The sequence below is a fragment of the Tasmannia lanceolata genome, unplaced genomic scaffold, assembly GCF_043159265.1.
Source record: "Tasmannia lanceolata isolate RefF3 unplaced genomic scaffold, GAP_Taslan_0.1 ptg000020l, whole genome shotgun sequence".
NCBI classification, from domain to species: domain Eukaryota; kingdom Viridiplantae; phylum Streptophyta; class Magnoliopsida; order Canellales; family Winteraceae; genus Tasmannia; species Tasmannia lanceolata.
In genome coordinates this window covers 1,508,833-1,529,588 of record NW_027518697.1, presented here as the reverse complement: position 1 = coordinate 1,529,588, position 20,756 = coordinate 1,508,833, and the positions used below count along the sequence as shown (strand labels likewise).

General features: G+C 38.0%; 1 protein-coding gene across 1 annotated transcript in view; it reads left to right on the top strand.

Annotated features, from left to right (window-relative positions):
- LOC143854038 (pentatricopeptide repeat-containing protein At4g04790, mitochondrial-like) overlaps positions 1 to 20,523 on the top strand; it is a 36,773-nt gene extending 16,250 nt beyond the window's left edge. The window contains exons 8-16 of the mRNA XM_077363751.1: positions 424 to 519; positions 2,305 to 2,403; positions 4,961 to 5,080; positions 9,216 to 9,320; positions 11,871 to 12,035; positions 12,143 to 12,270; positions 12,385 to 12,454; positions 17,270 to 17,487; positions 20,205 to 20,523. Coding sequence (XP_077219866.1) covers positions 424 to 519; positions 2,305 to 2,403; positions 4,961 to 5,080; positions 9,216 to 9,320; positions 11,871 to 12,035; positions 12,143 to 12,270; positions 12,385 to 12,454; positions 17,270 to 17,487; positions 20,205 to 20,400 — 1,197 coding nt within the window. The 3' untranslated portion in view covers positions 20,401 to 20,523. The remainder of the gene's footprint in view (positions 1 to 423; positions 520 to 2,304; positions 2,404 to 4,960; positions 5,081 to 9,215; positions 9,321 to 11,870; positions 12,036 to 12,142; positions 12,271 to 12,384; positions 12,455 to 17,269; positions 17,488 to 20,204) is intronic.
- Positions 20,524 to 20,756: the final 233 nt, after the last annotated feature.

The window sequence follows — 20,756 nt, the reverse complement described above, 5'->3', positions numbered from 1 at the left end:
CAGTCAATCCAGAGTTTTTTTTTTTCAACCTTTTAATCTGCGGTCTCTACATTTCCTTTCAGTAGTTATTAATGATTTTGTGGTATTAAAGTTCACTACATTTGTTAACAGTTCTAGAACATTTTTCAGGTTTTTTCTTCTGTAATATCTCTAGCATGTCCATACTTGCTTTAGACTCAGGTTCTTTCTTCTGTAATATTTTTAGCATGCCCATACTTGCTTTAGACTCTTGTCAAGGAGTCATTTGGGTCTAACTGTGTAACATACTGTGGCTACACAATAATATGCATTCAGCAGTGCTTCATTAGTATATTTTATGCATTTCCTTAGTTGAGCTTTATCAGATGGGTTTTTTTTTATTGATCTTGATAATATTATGTACTATATTTCTGATTTCACTCGTATGCTATATTTGAACATAAGGTTCGTCCAATATATTCAGTGATGCGTCGTCATGATTTGAAGCCAAAAAGCGAGACCTTCAAAAACATGATATATTTGTACGTGAAGATGAAAGATGTAAGTTTCTGTACTTTATACTTCCATCTCTTCCCACTCATATGAATCCATATTTTTTTGGGAGGGCATATAAAAATTTTCCATTCTTAACTAATTTATGTTTTGGTGAATCCTGTGGTTATCTTATCTCTTTTCAGTCTTCAAGCTTCTTTGAGAAACTGTTTGCACAATGGACAATCTTACTGCTCTTGGGGTCTTGTTGAAGCTAGAGTTGATTATATAAATTTATGAAGAAAATATGGAACCTTTTTTTTTTACTTTTTGGGTTCTTTAATGCACCTTTCTTGTATTGAAGTGCAAGGTTGTTGGTTTAATTAACTCCGCACTTGGACTCATGAAATCTTTTATTTGCGATTATAAATTCCCGTGTCTCAAATATTATTGCCATTACAACTTCCTGGGAAACGGGCCGGTTCTCTGCAGGACGACATTCTCCAACCATCCCATTGGTGCGTGTGATGGGACCATGGTTTTAAATTTCAGCCGAAATCTGAAATTTCGGATTTCAGTTGAGACCGAAACCGAAATTTGGCAAAATCTGAAATATTGGGGTTTACCAAATTTCCGAAATTTCGGAGAAATTGATTTTTTTATAAAAAAATATAGAAATATTCTGAAATTTAGATCGAAATTTGGTAAATAATTAAATAATAATTTTTTATTATGACCGGATTTCGGCTGAAATTTCAGTTTCAGCCAAGACCGAAATTTAATCCGAAACCGAAATTTAAAACCATGGATGAGACCCCTTGACATGATGCTGAGATCCTCACTGCAGTGTCATAGGTCTCATTTTGCATGAATGGTTAGGGTGGTCGTTCTTTCAGGGACCTCCTGCTGAGTTCCGTTCCTTGTTTAGGATTTATATGGAAAGTTGATCTGGCGAAGAATTAGCCAAACTGATCACTTGGTCCAAATTGTAGATCACCTTCATCCCACCCGAATTTAGGCCGTCTTTGAAATATTCAGGACAGTCTTCCCTTATACTAAAGGCTGATTGACTTTCGGATGCTATACTAGAAAGCAAGGAAGTTGCAGCTGCAAAAGCAGAGAGCGCTACTTGTAATAATTGAAAAGGAATGTACTCTCTAAAACATGGAAATTTCTTTACTACTAATTGAAAAACAAAGAAAATTAAAGCTGGTATTCTCTCAAGGGATGAACAATTCTGAACCTTTGTTCTCCTTGGTTCCTGTACTTCAGGGTTTCTTGTGATTGTCAAAGGTCATGTAGGAAATGTTGAACATTCTAGACTTGCTAAAGCTAGTTTTAAGGCTAATTTTTGTAAAAATATCCCGTAGTTCAAGCTTTATGGTCCATTGGTTGTCCATCCTTGAAGGGATTTATGAGAGGATCGAATGGCTCTTTGAAGCCCATGTCTCTATTCGAAGTCGCTATGTCTAATATTGAAAAGTTGCCATCTCTATTCAAAGCTAGTTTAAGGTCATGTCTCTATTCAAAGTTGCCATGTCTACTATTGAAAAAATGTTCAGTTTAATAATTTTATGGCGCAGATTAATTTCTTTGTACAGTATCTAATGCTAAGTTGGTTTTCCATTATTTGGCTAAAACCGTTATATATATTTATATCACTGTATTTATTCCGTCTGCACTCCCTTTGTGTTTCTAACTATAAAACATATTCATTTCCTGATTTTCATTTAAAAAAAATGTAAGGATTGGTTACTTGATTTGTTTATTATATCCGTGTTAGTTGCACTTTTTCCATATCAATGGGATGATAGCGTGATGCTTATTTGTACCAATTCTTTTTGTTTGTTGCAGTTTGATGGTGCCCACAACTTGCTAAAAGATATGGAAGATATGAATATGATGCCAACTGCAAATATGTACAATATTATAATGGCGGGGTATTTTAGAGAGGTAAGTGATTTCCTTGAAATTCTGGGTTGGTGTTGTTGGCTAGTTCATAATTGAGTTTTTGAATTCTAATTGTAGACTTACATCAAATTCAATGATTACAGAATCTATGTAAATCCGATTCAGCTATTCTTTTTGTTTCTGGAAGCAGCATGATGCTATATAACATCCAATTGATGCTACAATACACAGTGTTAGTATTTTATAGTTCAGAGTTATACTAATTAGTGCTTGCAGGCGTGCTCCACACTCCAATAAAAACAAGAAATCAATTTTTCTTATCACTTTAAACGACAATTTTGAGATGATTCTTTACATTGGAAATGGGCTAGAAAATTGTCCCAATGCAGAACTAGAAGGAAAACTTCAGTTTAATATTATCAATGAAGTGGAAATCCACTCAAATTCAATCACTCTAGGGTTTCAAGAGTATATTTCTAGGTTTGATCACACCGAGGTATCATACGACATCATATTTCTAGGTTGGCATCACCCCAAGATTGATGGAAGAGTTCTCTTCCAAAAGGCTGTGCAAGCAAGGGTTCTTTTCATTTACAAACATAACAAGTAGATGGTCGTAAAGCCTTACTCTCTCTCTCTCTCTCTCTCTCTCTTATATATATATATATATATATATATATATATATATATATATATATCCCTTTTACGATTCTATTGACTTCCTACGACTCAAACCAACAAATGTGGACTCTCTTCACTTAAAACCTAAACTTTAGAAAGTTCCCCTATGGAAAATCCACAAAATGAAAACCCAACCTAAACTCTATGAAATTAAGTAGCCCTTCCTCCCTCCCTTCTCCTCGGTTCCTCCTCCTCCTCCTCCTCCTCCTCTCTCTCTCTCACACACTTTCTCTTGAAAGTTGAAACAAGTAGTGGGAATGATGGGCCCCATCTTATATTGTAAAATCACTTAAGTGACTTTAAAGATTGAAATACTGCCAATTAATACTTTTCACCGTCTAACTACTAGATAACCCTCATCCCATCTTTGAACTTCAAGACAAAAGGTTGTCTATGACACTGTTTCAAAACTCCCCACATCAGTCGCTGACTTGCCTCCCTTTTACCTTGGCCTCCTCCTTGTCTGAGTCAGCGTTTTCCCCAACCGAGTCAATCAAAACTCCTTTGTCTCTCCTAAGTTATGGCCATGTTAACTGAGTATTTGACTGAGGTGTGCTGAATTGACTAGGATTTGCTTTGGCATCTTTTTGGGTCACATCTGCTTTTTGAGACATTGGTCTATACTCTATAGTGTTGTTTTGGACACGTGTAGCTCAAGGAAAAATCATTGGTGGTAGGATAATCTATTGGCTTCTTCTCCACTATTGTCGTTCGAAAATACTGATTTCTATCTTGATTAGTGGAGTTTCCAATTTTGGTCACAGTTTTCCTCCTAGATTAGAAGTTAAACTTGGATGACTCTATAAGGCCTTGATCCATTCAATAATTCAAATATGATGTCATCCCTAGCTCTATAGGTTTGTTTCCCTCTATTTTTTTGCTACTTCAAGTACCCATCAAAGCATTGGCTCTGGTACCAAATATGTGCGAGAAATCAAGGTTTAATAGTTTCGATGAAATGAAAATCCACTCAAACTTAATCAATCTAGGGTTTTGAGCATATTTCTGATCTTCAACATGATCCGGAGGAAAAGCAGTATCTCACTGGATCTTTAAAATCTTAAATTTGCAAAAAACAAAGAAGATTCCAAGTTGATAATGAAAATAATTTTTTTTTTTAATGGTAACATAAAGACAAATTCCTTAGATTGATGAGATGAAGTTAACAGGCCATCACACTGAGGTTTCCTAGGGCATCGCACCTCCATGTTTGATCTAGGCATCACACCATGATCGATGGAGAGGGTTCTCCCATCTTTTATTACGAAATCACTTCAGAATTTGTGTTGGGTTGGTAGTAGGTTTGTATGGGCTTATCCCAAATGAGTTAAAGTGACTTAATTAACCCTCCATTCACCATCAACTCCTAGATAGGGCCCTCCATTCACGATCAACTCCTAGATAGGGCATATCACATCTTCGAACTTCCGTTTGGGATTGGCCCGTTAGTCCTTTATCATCTCCGGAATTGATTTTTTTACCTTTGTTGTTCCTTCTGTTGTATGTTTTGATTTGATCCCTATCAAGTTGTTACACAGGCTTGAAACATTTTGGTGTGAGCATTAGTCATGTTTAAAGGTGGTAATTCTGTAAGGTTTATAATGAAAACTAATGTTAGCTAAAATGGGTACTTGTCAAGTTCACATTCTCAACTCTGAGTGTGTTTACTTGACGAAGAATGGAACAACCACCATATATCCAATGAACTGTAGAATGAAAATATAAAAATGGAGATGACAATAAGGAGTCTGCCGCAGCTGGGATTGGTGCCTTTTTTTATTCTACATTTCAGTTTATGATTCATTTTTCTTGCATCTCTTGTTTAAATTTATTCATGATTGATGTTTTGCAGAAAATATTTATGATTCGTTATTCTTACATCTCATGTCTAAATTTATTCATGATTGATGTTTTGCAGAAAAATATTCACAGTGGCTTGATGGTTCTCAAGCAAATGGAACTTGCAAATGTGCATCCAGATTCTGAGACTTTCAGCTACTTGATCTCAAACTGTGATTGTGAAGAGGATATAGTCAAGGTATTTTATCTAAAATATTTTATTTCATGTTAGTAGTTTCATTACTAGGCAGAAGGCATTATGGTCCACTTTCAGAATATTTGAAACATGCAATGTTGATTTATTTTTGGTATTCATTGGAGTTTGTTTTGTAATGTTGATGACATGAAGAAAACTCCCTATTAAATAATTGATCTTTTGAATCTATGAGTACAAAAACTTCTCTTTGATTACCCACTATCAATCTATTTTTCTGTGTGCCACGTAGTTGTTGGTAAATACTAAATAATAAGTGAAGAAATGTAAAAGAAAGAATTATTCATTAGACTCATTTTATCATTTCTGCTAACTATTGCTTAAAATCTATTAATATGAGCAGCCATTTAAGATTGCCTTTTTGTTTTCTATACTACAGCTATTTTAGCTTATTTGGACTGATCTATTTTCTGAAGACAATTTGAAATACAGCCTCATCAATTGGAGATTCCTATCTATGCTTCAATGCTCATGATCTTGCCTTTTGGTTCACAACATTTTTTTATGCCCCACTACATGCTACCAAGATCATGACTACGTCAAGCCGGCCCTAAATTTGTTCAATCAACTTTCTTGGATATTTCAAAGATGTTGGATGCTATGGCGGAGGCGGAGGCGGAGGCGAAGGTTCGCGCAGCATCAAGGTTTAAAACTCTTGGCAGTGAAGTGAATGGAATAGTAGATAAGGTGATAGTAGAAGGGGACTCTTTGAATGTTATTAAGTGGCTAAAAGGGTCTCAGAAAGACCCATGGAGGTTTGGTAGATTCTTTGATGAGTTGTTTTACTGGATGAGCCCTTTCTTGTTAGAGTTCAAGCATATCCGCCGATTGGCTAATGAGGTGGCTGATTCACTTGCTAGAGCTGGAGTGTCGAAAGAGTCTTTAGCTTTGTTTGACTCTCTTCCTCCGTGACTTCTCCTTACTATTTTCGGTATCTTTCTCTCTTTTGTTGATTCCTTTTCCTTTTATTTTGACCATCTCGGTTTCTTTTTGCAATAAAATTGGCAATCATTAAAAAAAGGTCTTGGATATTTTTTGTTGAAAATATTACTTTTTAGAATAGTTTCTAGAAAAATATCTACATTACATCTTGCAGATAATCAAGTGTTGTCTTTTTGTTGTGAATCTGGAGAATGTGGGGTGGCTTTGTTGGTAGAAATTGATCGAGAACTCTGTTGAATTGTGCGAACTGCTCTCTCATCTCGTTCATCCTTTGATTCTATTGTTCTGCTTGTTGTCGTGACGTCTCCTTAATCTCTTGAATATTCTTGTTCTCATTTGATTGGAGCATAAGGTGTGGCTTTCTTGGCAGAAATTGATCATGAACCCTGTTGAATTATATGAACTTCTCTCTCTTCTCATTCATCTTTTGGTTCTGTCTTTCGGCTTGTTGTTGCAACATCTTCTTAATCTCTTCAATATTCTTGTTCTCACTTGATTCTTTACTCAGTTTAGGACCATAAGGCTTTCTAGGAGCCATCCAGACGCTGATAGCAAATTATGTAGAACAAATCTATGATTAATTTTTTTTTCCAAATTATGTAGAACAAATCTGTGATTAATTTGATACCAAAAATATGATTCAATTTTTAACAGAAATAAAATCCAAGAGTCGATTGGAAGCTTGTGATTACAATGGTCAACAATATACCTCAAATCTGGATTCAAATAAAAGATAAGTTTATGCAAAAAATCTTAGCAACTAAAATTGGAACTTCCTCTCTAGGAAAACCTTACAAACAAATGTAGGCAGCAAAACCTTATGGAAAATCTAAGGCTCTTTCTTTCTTATTTCAATTAAGCAAAAACATCCAACTAAACTCAATTACATACATAGAGAGAAGAAAATAACCAAGAAAATTCTAAAATCACATGCTAAAAACTCTCTACTTATGACAAGAATGCTTACCTAAAGCTCCCTACAAAATCCTGTGAATAGTGTTGTGCCAATGGAGTGGGCCCCCTATTATTTTAATTCACTTAAGTGGAGTAATATATTCACCCCCTTCTCTTATTGTATTTATAACTGTTCTTTTTACAATGGAAAGGGGGGTGGCCCTGGAAGAAAACGGGGCAAATATATCATTTCCCTTCACGTAAGTGACTGAAGTGAAACTTTCCAAAATACCTATTACCCCTATGAATTAAAACTATATCCGTCAAATTGTCATGCATTGAAGCAGTGTTGCATGGATTCAGATTCGCGTGTCGAAATTTGACACGGATTCGGATTAAGTAATTTTTAAATAAAATAAAATTTTTAAAATTTAATATATATATATATATATATATATATATATATATATATATATATATATATATATAGAGGAAAGTGTTTCTACTCGGCCGAGTAGAAAAGCTTATCTACTCCTCCCTTTAAAAAGTACAGTGGGCCCACACATTGTGGATGATCCAAAGCATTCATTTGATAGGTCTTATCATAGATAGGGTGTGCCCAAAAAATCAGCACCAAAGGGTCATCCTAGCCCTTCGTTTTGTTGGGCCTTGTAGAAACAGAATGGACGCATCATACGCATCTTACACAGTGCGTCCATTTTGTTTCTACAAGGCCCAACAAAACGAAGGGCTAGGATGACCCTTTGGTGCTGATTTTTTGGGCACACCCTATCTATGATAAGACCTATCAAATGAATGCTTTGGATCATCCACAATGTGTGGGCCCACTGTACTTTTTAAAGGGAGGAGTAGATAAGCTTTTCTACTCGGCCGAGTAGAAACACTTTCCTCATATATATATATATATATATATATATATATATGAGGAAAGTGTTGATCTAAAGCATATTTTGTGTTGATCTAAAGCATATTTTGTGGTGATCTAAAGCATTCATTTGATAGGCCTCATCATAGATAGGATGTCCACAAAAATTCAACTTCATAGGATCTTCTTAACCCTTCGATTTGTGGAGTTAAAAAATGGACAGATTTGTGGCGATTTATAGCCGTCCATTTTAAGCTCCACAAATCATAGGGTTGGGATGATCCTATGGAGCTAATTTCTTGTGGACACTGTCTCTATGTCAGGGCCCATCAAATGAATGCTTTGCATCACCCAAATAAGGTGGGACTCATGTGTTTTTGGTCGGCGGACTAGAGAACGATCTCTAATCGGCCGACTAGAAACACTTTCCTCTATATATATATATGTGTGTGTGTGTGTGTGTGCGCGCGCGCGCGTGCGTGCTTATATATTCATGAAAATTTTGAGGGTAAAGGGTTGAGGCGAGTGTTGTATCAAGAGAGTTGAATGAGGAAGGGGGTCAATGTTCGAGGGTCGAGGCGCTAGGGTTTTTATTAAAAGAGTACGAGTTGTGCTTTCATATGAAAAAAAGTTAAGAAGAAAATATGTAGGAAAATATACAAGATTCGCATTTCAAAAGAGACAATGATGAATCAGATTTGCCCGAAAAAAACAGGATTCGTGCGGGACACGGCTACGACAAGAATCCGGGTGTGTCCCACGTGAATCCATGTCCGATTCGGATGCAGAGATGTGTCGACACGGATTCGGCATAGGGGGGCAAAGAATCCATGCAACATAGCATTGAAGTGAGCCCCATCTATGTGAAAATTGGGATCCCAATCCTTTGTCATGAACAAAAACATTTTCCAACCTGCCTGTATCTTGGTAAAAATCTGAGTTGCAATCAATCTCCTTATGATAAAAATCTCGTTGTGATCATTTTCTTCCACTGATCAAAATTTGGCTATGAAATTGTACTACATCACTTTCCTATTATCAGTATCTGGGCTGCAATAATTGAATCTAGGCTGTGATAAAAGTGAGTTACATGAATCTCTCTCTCTCTCTCTCTCTCTCTCTTTATATATATATATATACACGGTGTATAATATTATATATAGCTAAAAAATTATTGCCAGAATTTTCCAGTAAAAGAATTGTTTTGTTGTGAAAAGGATGGTGTTGTCTTTGCCTGAAAATTTGGTATCTGAAGTCTTGAAACAAATGTATTGAAAGGTTAATCGTTTACGGGTTCTGTTTTCATTTAACCAAGTTATTGTTCATGTGGAAATCTTAGAAAGCACCGAATGGTGCCAGCATGATATGCTAAAATGCTAAGTATTGAACTATTTGCAGTTTCGTGAAGAATTTTGGCGAGCTGGAGTTCAAGTTACAAAGCATGTTTTCATGGCATTTATAAATGCATACGCAAATATTGGGCAATTTGACAAGGCAAAAGAGGTATGTTTGTATTGCATGTCTAGGTCTTCTTTTCTTGTTTTCGAAAGTTATGCAGGGAAAAATTCTTAATCTGATGTAATTTATATGAGCTGTGGCTAATTTACTAAAATTTCCTTAACAAAAATGCCACTAAATGCAAAAAAACTTAAAATCCCTTATATATCACAAAGCCATAAATAAACTGACAGTATTTTGTTTCATGAGAACTATTTCACTTTAGATCTCCGTAATATATTCTTCCTAAGACGGGGAGCCTCTTTTGCAAGAGATACGCTGCTTGATGATTCCTATCAAATGTTTGTGGGCTGGGGGATCTTTTAGCTCTCATAATAGACTGCCGGATATATCATACCCTCCTGCTTAATGGATTAAGATTACTTCTGATGGAACTAGAAAGGTCATTTTGGGGAGTATTGATGAGGATTATCGAGCAGGTGTTGGTGGTGCAGTCACTAGAGAATCTGGGGAGATGATCTTTGCCTTCAGTAGCCTGCCTCAATTGCAACCACAGCTGAAGTAAAAAAGGCGATCTTCAGATGGGGGAGAGACTAGTCCTGATTTCCAAAATAAACGGGATTTTCTAAAATCTTTGTTAACAAACCTCACTAAAAGAAATAAAAAGTCAAAACCACTAAACTCCTACACACCTCCTTTCTCCTCTCCTTGTCGCCTTTTTTGTCTTCTGGATAATTCATTAATTTGCGCATTTAACAAGCTAGTCCTGATTTCCAAAATAAACAGGATTTTCTAAAATTTTTGTTAACAAACCTCACACTAAAAGAAATAAAAAGTCAAAACCACTAAACCCCTACACACCTCCTTTCTCCACTCCTTGTCACCTTTTTTTGCATGCACGCACGCACGTCCAACTCGACTCCTTCTTTAGCCAAACGGTCTGCCAACACATTGGCGGATCGCCTCATATGTTGAATTTGAGGTCGAATAACACGAACTAATCTCATCGAGAATGTTGCAAAGCTTCCACGGTCCACAACACCTATTTAAAGCCCAGGCGATGACATTAGAAGAATCACCTTCAACAATAAGAGGACCCAAGCTATGCTTCTCATACCATTTCAGACCGAATAAGAGTCTTCACTTCAGCTTCATTGGCATCGCAAGACCCAGCTGGACCGGAGAAAGACATCAAAATGTGGCCATATTCATCACGAACAAGACCACCAATTCCAGCCCTTCGAGGATTGCCCATAGAGCTCCCATCATTCTCTGATATAACAGCTCGCCAATTTCTCAATGTATCCTCAGGATTGTAAGGGAGGCCCCCATTTACTGTTGACCAAGCAATGAGAGTAAGCTTATTGTCAAGAGCAATGTGTTGCCAGCTTTTCTCGTTCTCCTGGAATATTCTATTATTCCTCTCCTTCCAGATATATGCCATATCACAGCATAAGGAGCCAATAGCCAAAGAAAATGACCAATACAACCAAGAAAAGCGCCACTCCAATGAAGAATCACCTTGTTAATACTGTTTTGGAATACCCTTGACATTCCAAATAACTTGATAATTCCCATCCAAAGGGTATGAGAAAATGGGCATAGTAACAACAATTGATTCAGCGATTCCTCCTCCATGCGGCAAAGTATGCACCAACTTGCCATCTGAAAACTTCTCTTATTGATGCGGTCACAGGTATTGATCCATTTATGTGCTACAGTCCTTGCGAAAGCCACAACTCTAGGGTGGGCAGTAGACTTCCATATCTGAGCATGGAAAGAAGTTGCTAGGTGCCCGTCATTCAGCCAATGAAAAAAAGGATCTAACGGAAAAGCCACCTTTGGAATCCGGAGTCCATACCCAACGATCCGGTTCATGAGGAGAAAGGTAACAAGAAGATAGTAAACCAAATTAAGGATGCGACGTTTTCAATTTCCACATCTTTAAGATCCCGTCTAAGCCTAATGTCCCAAAAAGTACTCCCAGACTTCTCAACCCTCCCCAAATAGTCACATACCCTAGACTCGGCATTGGTGGCATGACGGTATAGATTTGGGAAAGCATGGCAAACATGGGACTCCCCGACCCAAAGATCCACCCAAAATCGCACCTCATCCCTCTTCCCCACCCTAAACCAGACAAAGGACTCAAATTGGACACGGGGAGTACAAATGGATTTCCATGCACCCGAACCTTTTCCGATGGACGGGTTCCTACTATCCCAATGCCCCCAACCCCTCCCATTCTTATCCCAATAATGTTTTGCCATAATGCCTCCTTTTCAACACCGAATCTCCATAACCACTTACCAGGCAAGGCCTTGTTTCGTAATCTAATTTTGCCAATACCTAAATTGTCGTGCCGCTTAGATTTGCATACTTTGCTCCATTTCAATAAATGTTTAAGCCTTTTGCATCCTTGCACCGGCATGTTGGATAAAGCAGCCTGTCCTCAGATATTTAACTGCTAATCTTCTACTTTTATTACTGTCATCTCCTGCGTCTGTCCTCACTTTTCCTCCGGTCATGGTCTATTTGTTATGACTCCAGTGACGTTATATTTAAAAGATCCCCAAGTTAACATTTTTCTTATAGGTAGTCTTGGATAAAAGAATACCAGTTAAGGCCATAAATGAGATCAAGAATGTACTTGTATCAGCTCTTGCATCAAATGGGCAAATGTCAGATGCACTCGAAGTATATGAAGAAATCAAGCAAGCTGGATGCTCTCTAGAGTCAAAGTCCATTATAAGCCTCATTGTAAGTTCATATTTAATTTTGTCTTCATGAAGTGTTGATTGCCCCTGTGAAATGGTGAGCATGATTTGATATCTTAATGTAATGTTTTATATTATTATTATTAACAGGAACACCTTCGATCTGAAGGACAATTAAGTAAGTTGCTTGAACTGCTTGGGGAGTTGAACGATTCAAGCAGCTGGTTTGATGGGTGCGGCAGAATTGTCCTATATTGTGTTCGATATAAGCATCTAAGGTTCACTGATTCAATATTCTGTGCATTACTGGAAATTCTCTTTTAATACTATTTTCCTTACTCTTTTTTTTTTGAATGGTTATTTTCCTTAATATTATTCTTCCTTTGCTTCAGTTCTGCCGTTGATTTACTTAAGCAGCTTAAGGAGAAAGATGAATTGGCTACATATATTGTTTGTGATCAGGTTCTGGTCTCATTCTATCCCTTTTTCTTTGATATATAATTATGCTAGCATTCAATTATAGGAAATTATTATTGTGTATGCAGTCATTTATGACTGATTGTTAGAAATCCTAAAACTGCACACTATTTAGTGTTAGTATCAGTATTACTATTTTGTATCGACACCATGCAATTTAGCGGACTGTCACCATGCTTTAACAATAGTTGTTTAACATTCAAATTTCTGGCCTTGGTACTATTTGGAATGTACCTGGAATAAATGACATGGGTTTTGTAAATACCTATTTATTTAGTAGCATATGGAATTACTTTGGTTTTGAATATGGAATTATTTAGGTTCCAAAGGCAACTGAATTTTACCAAATTTCTTGATCTGTTGCTGTTGATTTCGTAGCCGACCCCGACTAGTTTGGGACAAAGGCTTAATTGAGTTGAGTTGAGTTGCTATTGATTTCATCTGTATAACCCTCTTTAGTGCCATGTATTTTGCTTTTCTAGAATGAAAATTGTGTTGAAAATTCAGCATATGAATTCCAAAAATTGTCATGTTGTCAGTATCAGTTATGTTAAATGAAAAATATATATTCTTTAAAAAAAAGGGCGATCAGAACTCGGCCCAACACATCACTCGGTCCCGGAACGGAAAAGAAACCCAAGTGTGCAAGCAAGCAACCAAGGATGATAAAGGGGACAACACATTTGTCTGGGCCCACGGAATCAAGAAAGAAATTGGGAAAAATGATTCAGACCATTGAAAGATGGGTAGGTGGGATGGGCGGCAAGGATCAACAGAGATTGGAAAGGGGCGGCACTAATGGGGTGATGAAAGGGTCTGGGGCGGCACTATTAGAAGGGGAAGGGGCGGTATTGTTGGGTTTGGGGAGGGAGGTGGTGCGGTATTGTAGAGTAGTGGAGGAAGGGGGGTACGGCACTGTTGGCAGTGGAGGGGAGGGGCGGTACTGTAAGGGGATGGAGGAGGGAGGAGGGGGGGGGTACTATTTGAAAGGTGGAGCGTGGGGTACGGCACTATTGGGCGTCGAGGGAGAGGGGGGTAACAGTGAAGGTGGGTACGGCACTATTGGGGGTGGAGGGGAGGGACGGTAACAGTGGAGGGTGAGGGTTAGGTATGGGTTTAAAAGAGAAGAAAAAAAGGAAAAGAAAGAAAGAAAGAGAAGAATTTTTTTGTTCTTGTTGACGCACTATGCCGGAATCAAAACCCTCGACCCTGATACCATGTTCAATGGCCCCAAATCCCCATGGCTGAAGCAGAAGAGAAGAGAAGAAAAAAAAAGAAGAGGGAGAAAAGTGAGAGAGTTGTATACTTGTATCTCTCCCGCTCATAATATGTGTTATGTACTTAAGAGTTTAGTGTTACATGTGAGAAGACAAGAGTACCCCTAATTGGGTACTCTAAACACACTACTCATTCAACAGGCATCCACAGAGCAAACTCAATCTCAAATAAAATTCAAGTTCTAAGGTTCCTTTATGATAATGAGGATGCTGCCGGTGGAAAGAGGAGTCAACTAGCTATAACTCTCGAATAGAAAGTGGTAAGATAGTCACAGAGAGTAGGTCTATATTTGAGTTGGGTTTAGCAACTCTCTCGCGGCTCAGAAGCTCGGTGAAATGGTGTACAATTAAAGTAAATGATGATTCTCCAATTTTGGTCTAAATATGAGAATACCTCATTGAAATTTCATTTCTGGCTGGGCTTTCCAATAAACTATTGCAGATTGTGAATGTGAGAAAGGCTGGTTCGAAATTTCCTTCTGAAGAGCAAACATCTAACGCCAAAACTTGCCAAAATGCTCTTGGATAGCAGCTTGCAGCAGCTTTAAGCTCGACCACAACTGATCTGCTCTCTAACGGGGATGACTTTTGACCAAGCTTTTAGGGGTGGAAACACCATCTTGGCGACTAGAGCAAGGCTTTAGGACAGATCTCCACTTGAGAGCTTCTTTGATGATTTTTTATTATTATTATTTTTTTGCAAAGACAAATCCGATCCGGCGAGGGGATGCACGGATCCTTGCTAATGGTAATACCTTGCTTCAAAACAAGGAGAAAATGATTAATGTTTCTCTGTTGGGGAAATGGCTGTGGAGGTTTGGCGAGGAGCAGTCGCAATTGTGGGCGAAAGTCATTCGAGGTAAATACGGGGTAGATTTAGGAAATTGGAAATCTCTCAACAGTTTCAGCAAACCAGGGGTATCTGTGTGGAGGGATATTGTGCGTTTGAGTTCCAGATTCGATCAAGGAGTCAGATATAGAGTTTATTCGGGAGATAGGATATCTTTTTGGAACATGTTATGGTGTTCCGTCATTCCTTTAAGAGATTTATATCCTGATCTTTATATTGTGGCAGCAGATAAGCAAGCTTTAGTCAAAGATTGTTTTGAGAGAAGTGACAGTAAAGTCATATGGAAGCCTCTTCTCCGTAGAAGCTTTTTCGATAGGGAATTGCCCTCGTATCGTTACTTCAGATATTGGAAGATACTTACATCAGCTCTTCAGGTATGGACAAGAGGTTATGGGTTTGGGATTCTTCCGGTTTCTTCTCGGTAAAATCTTTCTTCAGGGGTCTGAATCCGATCCAAGAAGATCTTCTTGTTGCAAAGGTGTGGAATATTAAGGTCCCCCCTAGAATTTGCTTTTTGGGTGGACGGTGATTCGTGGCCGCATCCAAACGGTTGATTTTTTGAGGGCTAGGAATATGCTTATAGTAGATCATTGCGCCTTGTGTGTTGAAGCTGGGGAGTCGGTAGATCATTTATTTATTCATTGCAAGTTAGCTCGGGAGGTTTGGGGAGGGGTTTTGTCGAGATTCGGCATGGCGTGGGTGTTTCCTTCCAATATTAAGGATCTTTTTGAAGGTTGGTCTTTTGTGCCCTGGAGGAAAAAAGGGAAGGTTTTGTGGTCGATTGCTTTACTGGCCACATTGTGGGTTCTATGGACGGAAAGAAACAACAGGATTTTTGAAGGTCGTGCAAAGTCCTCTTTCTTCCTATATATTAAGGTTGTGGCGTTATCGATATCCTGGGCTAGGTCGTTGACAATGTTCAAATTTGTTCGGCATACGACTTGTGGGAGGGGTGGGGGGTGGTCTGTAACAGTCAGGTTCGCAAGCCTGTAATTGTTCAGAAGTGGGTCAATCCACCTGCCGGCTTCTCCAAATTGAATTTTGATGGGTCTAGCCTGGGTAGCCCCGGTCTAGCTGGGATCGGGGGTGTTTTGAGGATGTACTCAGGAGAAGTTGTGAAGGCTTATTCCGGGCCTCTCGGAGTAGCTGATTCAAACGAAGCTGAAGTTAGAGCAGCTCATCAAGGTGTGTTACTCTTAGGGAGAGCAAGGATGACCAGCACTATTGTGGAAGGTGACTCATTAAATGTCATTAAGTGGCTTAAGGGTTCTTTGGTTCCTCCTTGGAGATTTCTTCGCTTCTTTGATGAAATAAAGGATATTACGGTTGGATGCGCTACGGTGTATCAACACGTAAGAAGATCTGCTAATGAAGTAGCGGATAAGCTGGCTAAAGATGAGGCTGTGAAGCAGGCTTTGGAGCTCTTCGACTTTCTTCCTCCTTAAGTTCTTTTTTGTATTTTTCTCTGTCTGGGCGTGTTTGTAATGTGGTGTGTGTGGGGGGGGCTCTCTCGGTCTTCCCTTTTTAATGAAATCAGTTACTATTCAAAAAAGAAAAAGAAAAAGGAGAAAATGAGATTTTGGGAGAGGAGTGACTGCATAGAACAACCCCAAAACTCTCTTGCCAAGACGAAAGAGAAATCTCTCTTGCACAAAACCCTAAAATTCTCAAAATAAACCCTAATTCATTGTCTTAAAAAACTCCCTAATACAATGATAAAGAGGGCTTTTATATGTAAGCCCTACTATAAATTAACTGCCCAATTTAGCCCCTAATGGCAATTACTTTCTAAACTACCACTACCAAGATAAAAGACAGAAGTAAATGAAAAAAAGGTAAAAATGACTAAAGCTACCCGACCCCATTAACACTTATGACTTACAAAACCTAGCTAATGAGCAATTTAGGGGCTGATGTGGCAATTCTTAGGGATGGTTTGCATCAAGTAGCAAGGTCCAGTGTAGAAGCCAGATGTAGAGCAATGGTCCAGGGAGTTGCAGAATGGTTGTGGTTGCATTTTTTATGTCTGAACTTGGGATAGATACTAAACTAATAATACGGCTTTATTGCGATAATAAGTCAACCATCAACTTTGCTCACAATCATGTTCAACATGATCGAACCAAATGTATTTAGTTGGGCAGGCACTTTGTTAGAGAGAGTCGCCTCCATCGAAGTTTGCCTCCCGTTTTTGAAGATAGAAAATCAATTAGCAAATGTTCTCAATGAGGTTATAGTGAGTCGCTATATTTGACGTTGAGTAAGTTAGGCATGTGTGATATGTGCATGCCAACTTGAGGGGCAGTGTTGATTCATGTTGGGATGTGCCTATAATATAAAACTATTTAGAGGGAGGGTCAACCTAACTCTTTGTCCATTCACTTAAAATCTTCTCTCTCTTCTCATTTCTACTTGCTCTTTGTTCATCCCAACTTAATTTACGTTACAATTATTCTTTTAATACCTCTAAACTCTAAGGATTCTTTCTATCTTTGCAGGTTTCTCATATGCTTTACAATACATATCATCAAGATGTTTATTTACTATGTTTCTCAGTCATCTTATAACCATTTAAAAAATAATATTTGTATTTTGATGTTTGTAAGTAGATAAGTTATTGATGGCATGCTCTCTTTCAATATTTTGAGGTTTTTACATAAAATCATTGCGCAGATATTTTGCCAAATCTGGGAGATAGAGCCTACCGATTTGGAGATTGGATTAGATTTACTGCAGGCTGTCAAGGAAGAAGTTGGTCTTTGTCCTTCTCGAACAAGTCTAGATTTCCTTCTTAGTGCTTGTGTTGGTGCGAAGGACCCGGATAGTGCTCGGTTGATTTGGGATGAGTATCCGAAAGCTGGTCTTCCCTTCAACATATTGACTTCCTTGAGGTTTGTGTATTATTATTATTATTTATAATTCTTGTTTTAGACTATTATATTTTGGTTATAATGAAGTAAAGAATGTTATCACGTCTCTTGGAACAACCTTTTAATTAAGAGCAATGTTATTTTGAGTTGTAAAATTTTCCTTCTAATTAAGATAAATGTTATTTTAAGCTGTAAATCTTCTTCTGGCCAGATCAATATGTATCAGGCGTATCAACCAATACATATCTTATCTCGGTCGATATGCCTCTGAATTTTTTTTCCCGCTCATGGACCAAAAAACAGATCAGCTTGGATGATAACCAGCATATTTTCCGAAGTGCTTTTACTCCTAATAATTTTGGGCTCATGTTTTTTCTGAAAAATACATGGCTTGATAATTTTAATGTTATATAAAATGTTTGTATTGGTGATACTATCTGACCTGTCTTGTCTTCTTGGGTGCCTATTTTTCTATGTACTACTACTATGCTAGAAACAAGAGAACAATTAGAGAAATGAAATTTGTAAGATTAAAACATTTCAATGGCAGGAGCCTCGTGCATACATCTAGTCCTCCCCAGACCCCGCAATGGCGGGAGCCTCGTGCACTGGGCCACCCTTTTACATGATTGAAACATTTGGAAGACTGAACAAATTCTTCAAAATAAACTACAAATAGCAAACAAAAGAAAATGTAGAAAATGTTTGTCAAAATCATAACTCATCTGAACTAATACCATTAGAATCACAAGAGAGAAGTAATCACACGTGCCATCTTTGGGATTCTCGAGATTAGAATATTGAGAAAATGATCCACCAAATAGGTCACTATCGCCATGTTATCATTGATCCCATAAAGATGAGGATCTTGAACAGATTTTTTTTACTCGCATTGGATCCCCATCCCCTTTCCCATCAATTATAGTACTTACAACAACTCGATCACGGTCTCTATCTTGATGTCCTAGTCATGATAGTTAATCTCAACAGTAGTGAACGTTGGAGCATAAAAACTTAATCAATGTCAATTGACTTGAGGCATCTGGTCTGACATGGACCATTGTATTAGAATTGTATGCCTTAGGTAGTTCTTGGTCCTAGATTGTCCAAAGAGGGAAACTCCCAGTGATTCACCCTTGTTAAAGTGCCAAAGGTCTCGAGTTCAAACCTCCCGGATAGCAAAAATCCACATGCGATGGTTGGCCCAAAGTGGGATCACATGTGCCACGTGTTTGCCAAGTGAGCCATACGTGAGGGGGAGTGTTAAAGTGCCAAAGGTCTCAAGTTCAAACCTCCCGGATAGCAAAAATCCACATGCGATGGTACGCCCAAAGTGGGACCACATGTGCCACGTGTTTGCCAAGTGGGCCACACGTGCAAGGGAGTGTTAAAATATAAAAGATACATAATACCTTTCTCCAACAGCTTAAGCTTTTGGAGAAGTTGGTAAGTTAACAACCCTTAATGGTGCCTTTTGACACATGGTCATTCTTGACAAGTCACACCAATTAGAATGAGTTAGACTCTCTCCCTCAAAGTTTAACTCCAATAACTATTGTTGGTAAGACCTCCAATCTTACATGAACCACAATAAGTACTGTTAAGAATTAAGTAGCTCCTGATCTTGTCTCTTGGATGAGTGATGAAGATCAATCTTCACAAAAAACCAAGATAAAGAAGCATGGGCTTCGCTAATCGAACAAGTTTGCTAGAGGGGCCCACACGGGGATCGTATAGTTTGGTTTAACCAGGGCTTACTGTTCGCGCAGCATTATTCACCTACCGTTTGTTCATTTCTAATTTTAGGATTACCTCTTTTAGGTGTCTGACTTAATTGGGTAGTTTATAATTTTGGGGCTTCTTTTTAGAAAGTTGGTCTAGTAAGATTGCTGTGCTGGAAGGTTTAAGAATTTTATCAATTAAAAAAATTGCAATAGGGCACCTTTTCTAGTTTGGTTAGAAGACTTTCAAGGTAATTCATTCAATGAGAGTACATAATGTAAGCCTTATGGCCAGTGAACGAAATGGAACGCTGAATAAAATGTTGGTTTTGTTTGCTCTTGTGCAAATCGTGGGGAACTCCTACACCTTAAAAAGGCTAGATGAGATACCTTGAAATCCACGGTGAGTCACCTTGGAAGCCTTGGTGAGAGTCGTGAGATGCCTCAATAAGGTTAGTGAGACGCTAACCCATCTATCTTTCATTCCATTTGTCCTTCTATCCCATTAATCTTTCTAGTTTCACTATCTGTCTTTTGTGTTCTCGTATTTGCAAGTATGCTATATTCTTTTGTAGTCTTGAGTTTTTACTTATTTTTTCCCCTTCATTCCTCCTTTCATGTGGAATAGTGGGATGCTGTTTTAGGTACTTTTTAGATGTGGTGAGACACTACTCTCCATTTCCCTTTATTTATTTCCTTGTTTCTTAGATTTATCATATGATAATGTTCATGTTTGTTTTTATAAGCACCCACAACGGATGTTTTAGAAATCAGTGTTATCTTCTCATAGTTAACTTCTCCAAATTCTGCTAGTTCTAGAAATCCCTGCATTTTCTTCCCCCTTTTTTTTTTTTGAGTTTCTCTTCCTTCCCCCTAGCTGTCTTAAATTAATGGGCCAAAGAGAAGGGAAATCAAGCTGATTCATCTAGACTAGAGTAACCTCCAAATGACTTAATGTGTCTGTTATCCAGTGATGTTTTATGCACAGAGACTGACTTGATGCGTAATGTTGTGCAGGATGTACCAAGTCCTGATGGCCTCAGGGAAGCAAAAATCTGCGAAAAAATTATCAAAGGAAATAGAGAAAGACGATCCTCATGTTCGCTACATCATAAAGGCGTGTGAAGGAAGTTATAGTAAACCTATTTCTTTGCAAAAGAAGAGTAAAGAAACTGATTTAAAGAAACTTATTCATTTATTTAAAGAAACTTAGGGAATACACCACACTGTCTACTCTGTTGTGAAGATCCGACCCTTGTAATTTGAGGGTCTCCGATTCAAAATGTACTTTTATTATTTTATCATGAAAACAATCTTATGTTTTTTTGTCTGCTTATCTTTATGCATCACATTGTCTTCCAGCATCAAGTGATTGAATCCAGTTTGTTTAACGTAATTTCGAGCCCATTAATCAGCTTTGGACTCACAATCGGTTCTCAAAATTCAAAACAAACAGGACTAAGAGTTGAATTCCAAGCAAAAGTTGTCATTTTGAGCAGTGTTTTAAACACAAGCACGTAGGGTTTCTTGGAGACTGTCAAAGCTAGCATAGATGTACACAAGTTGTGA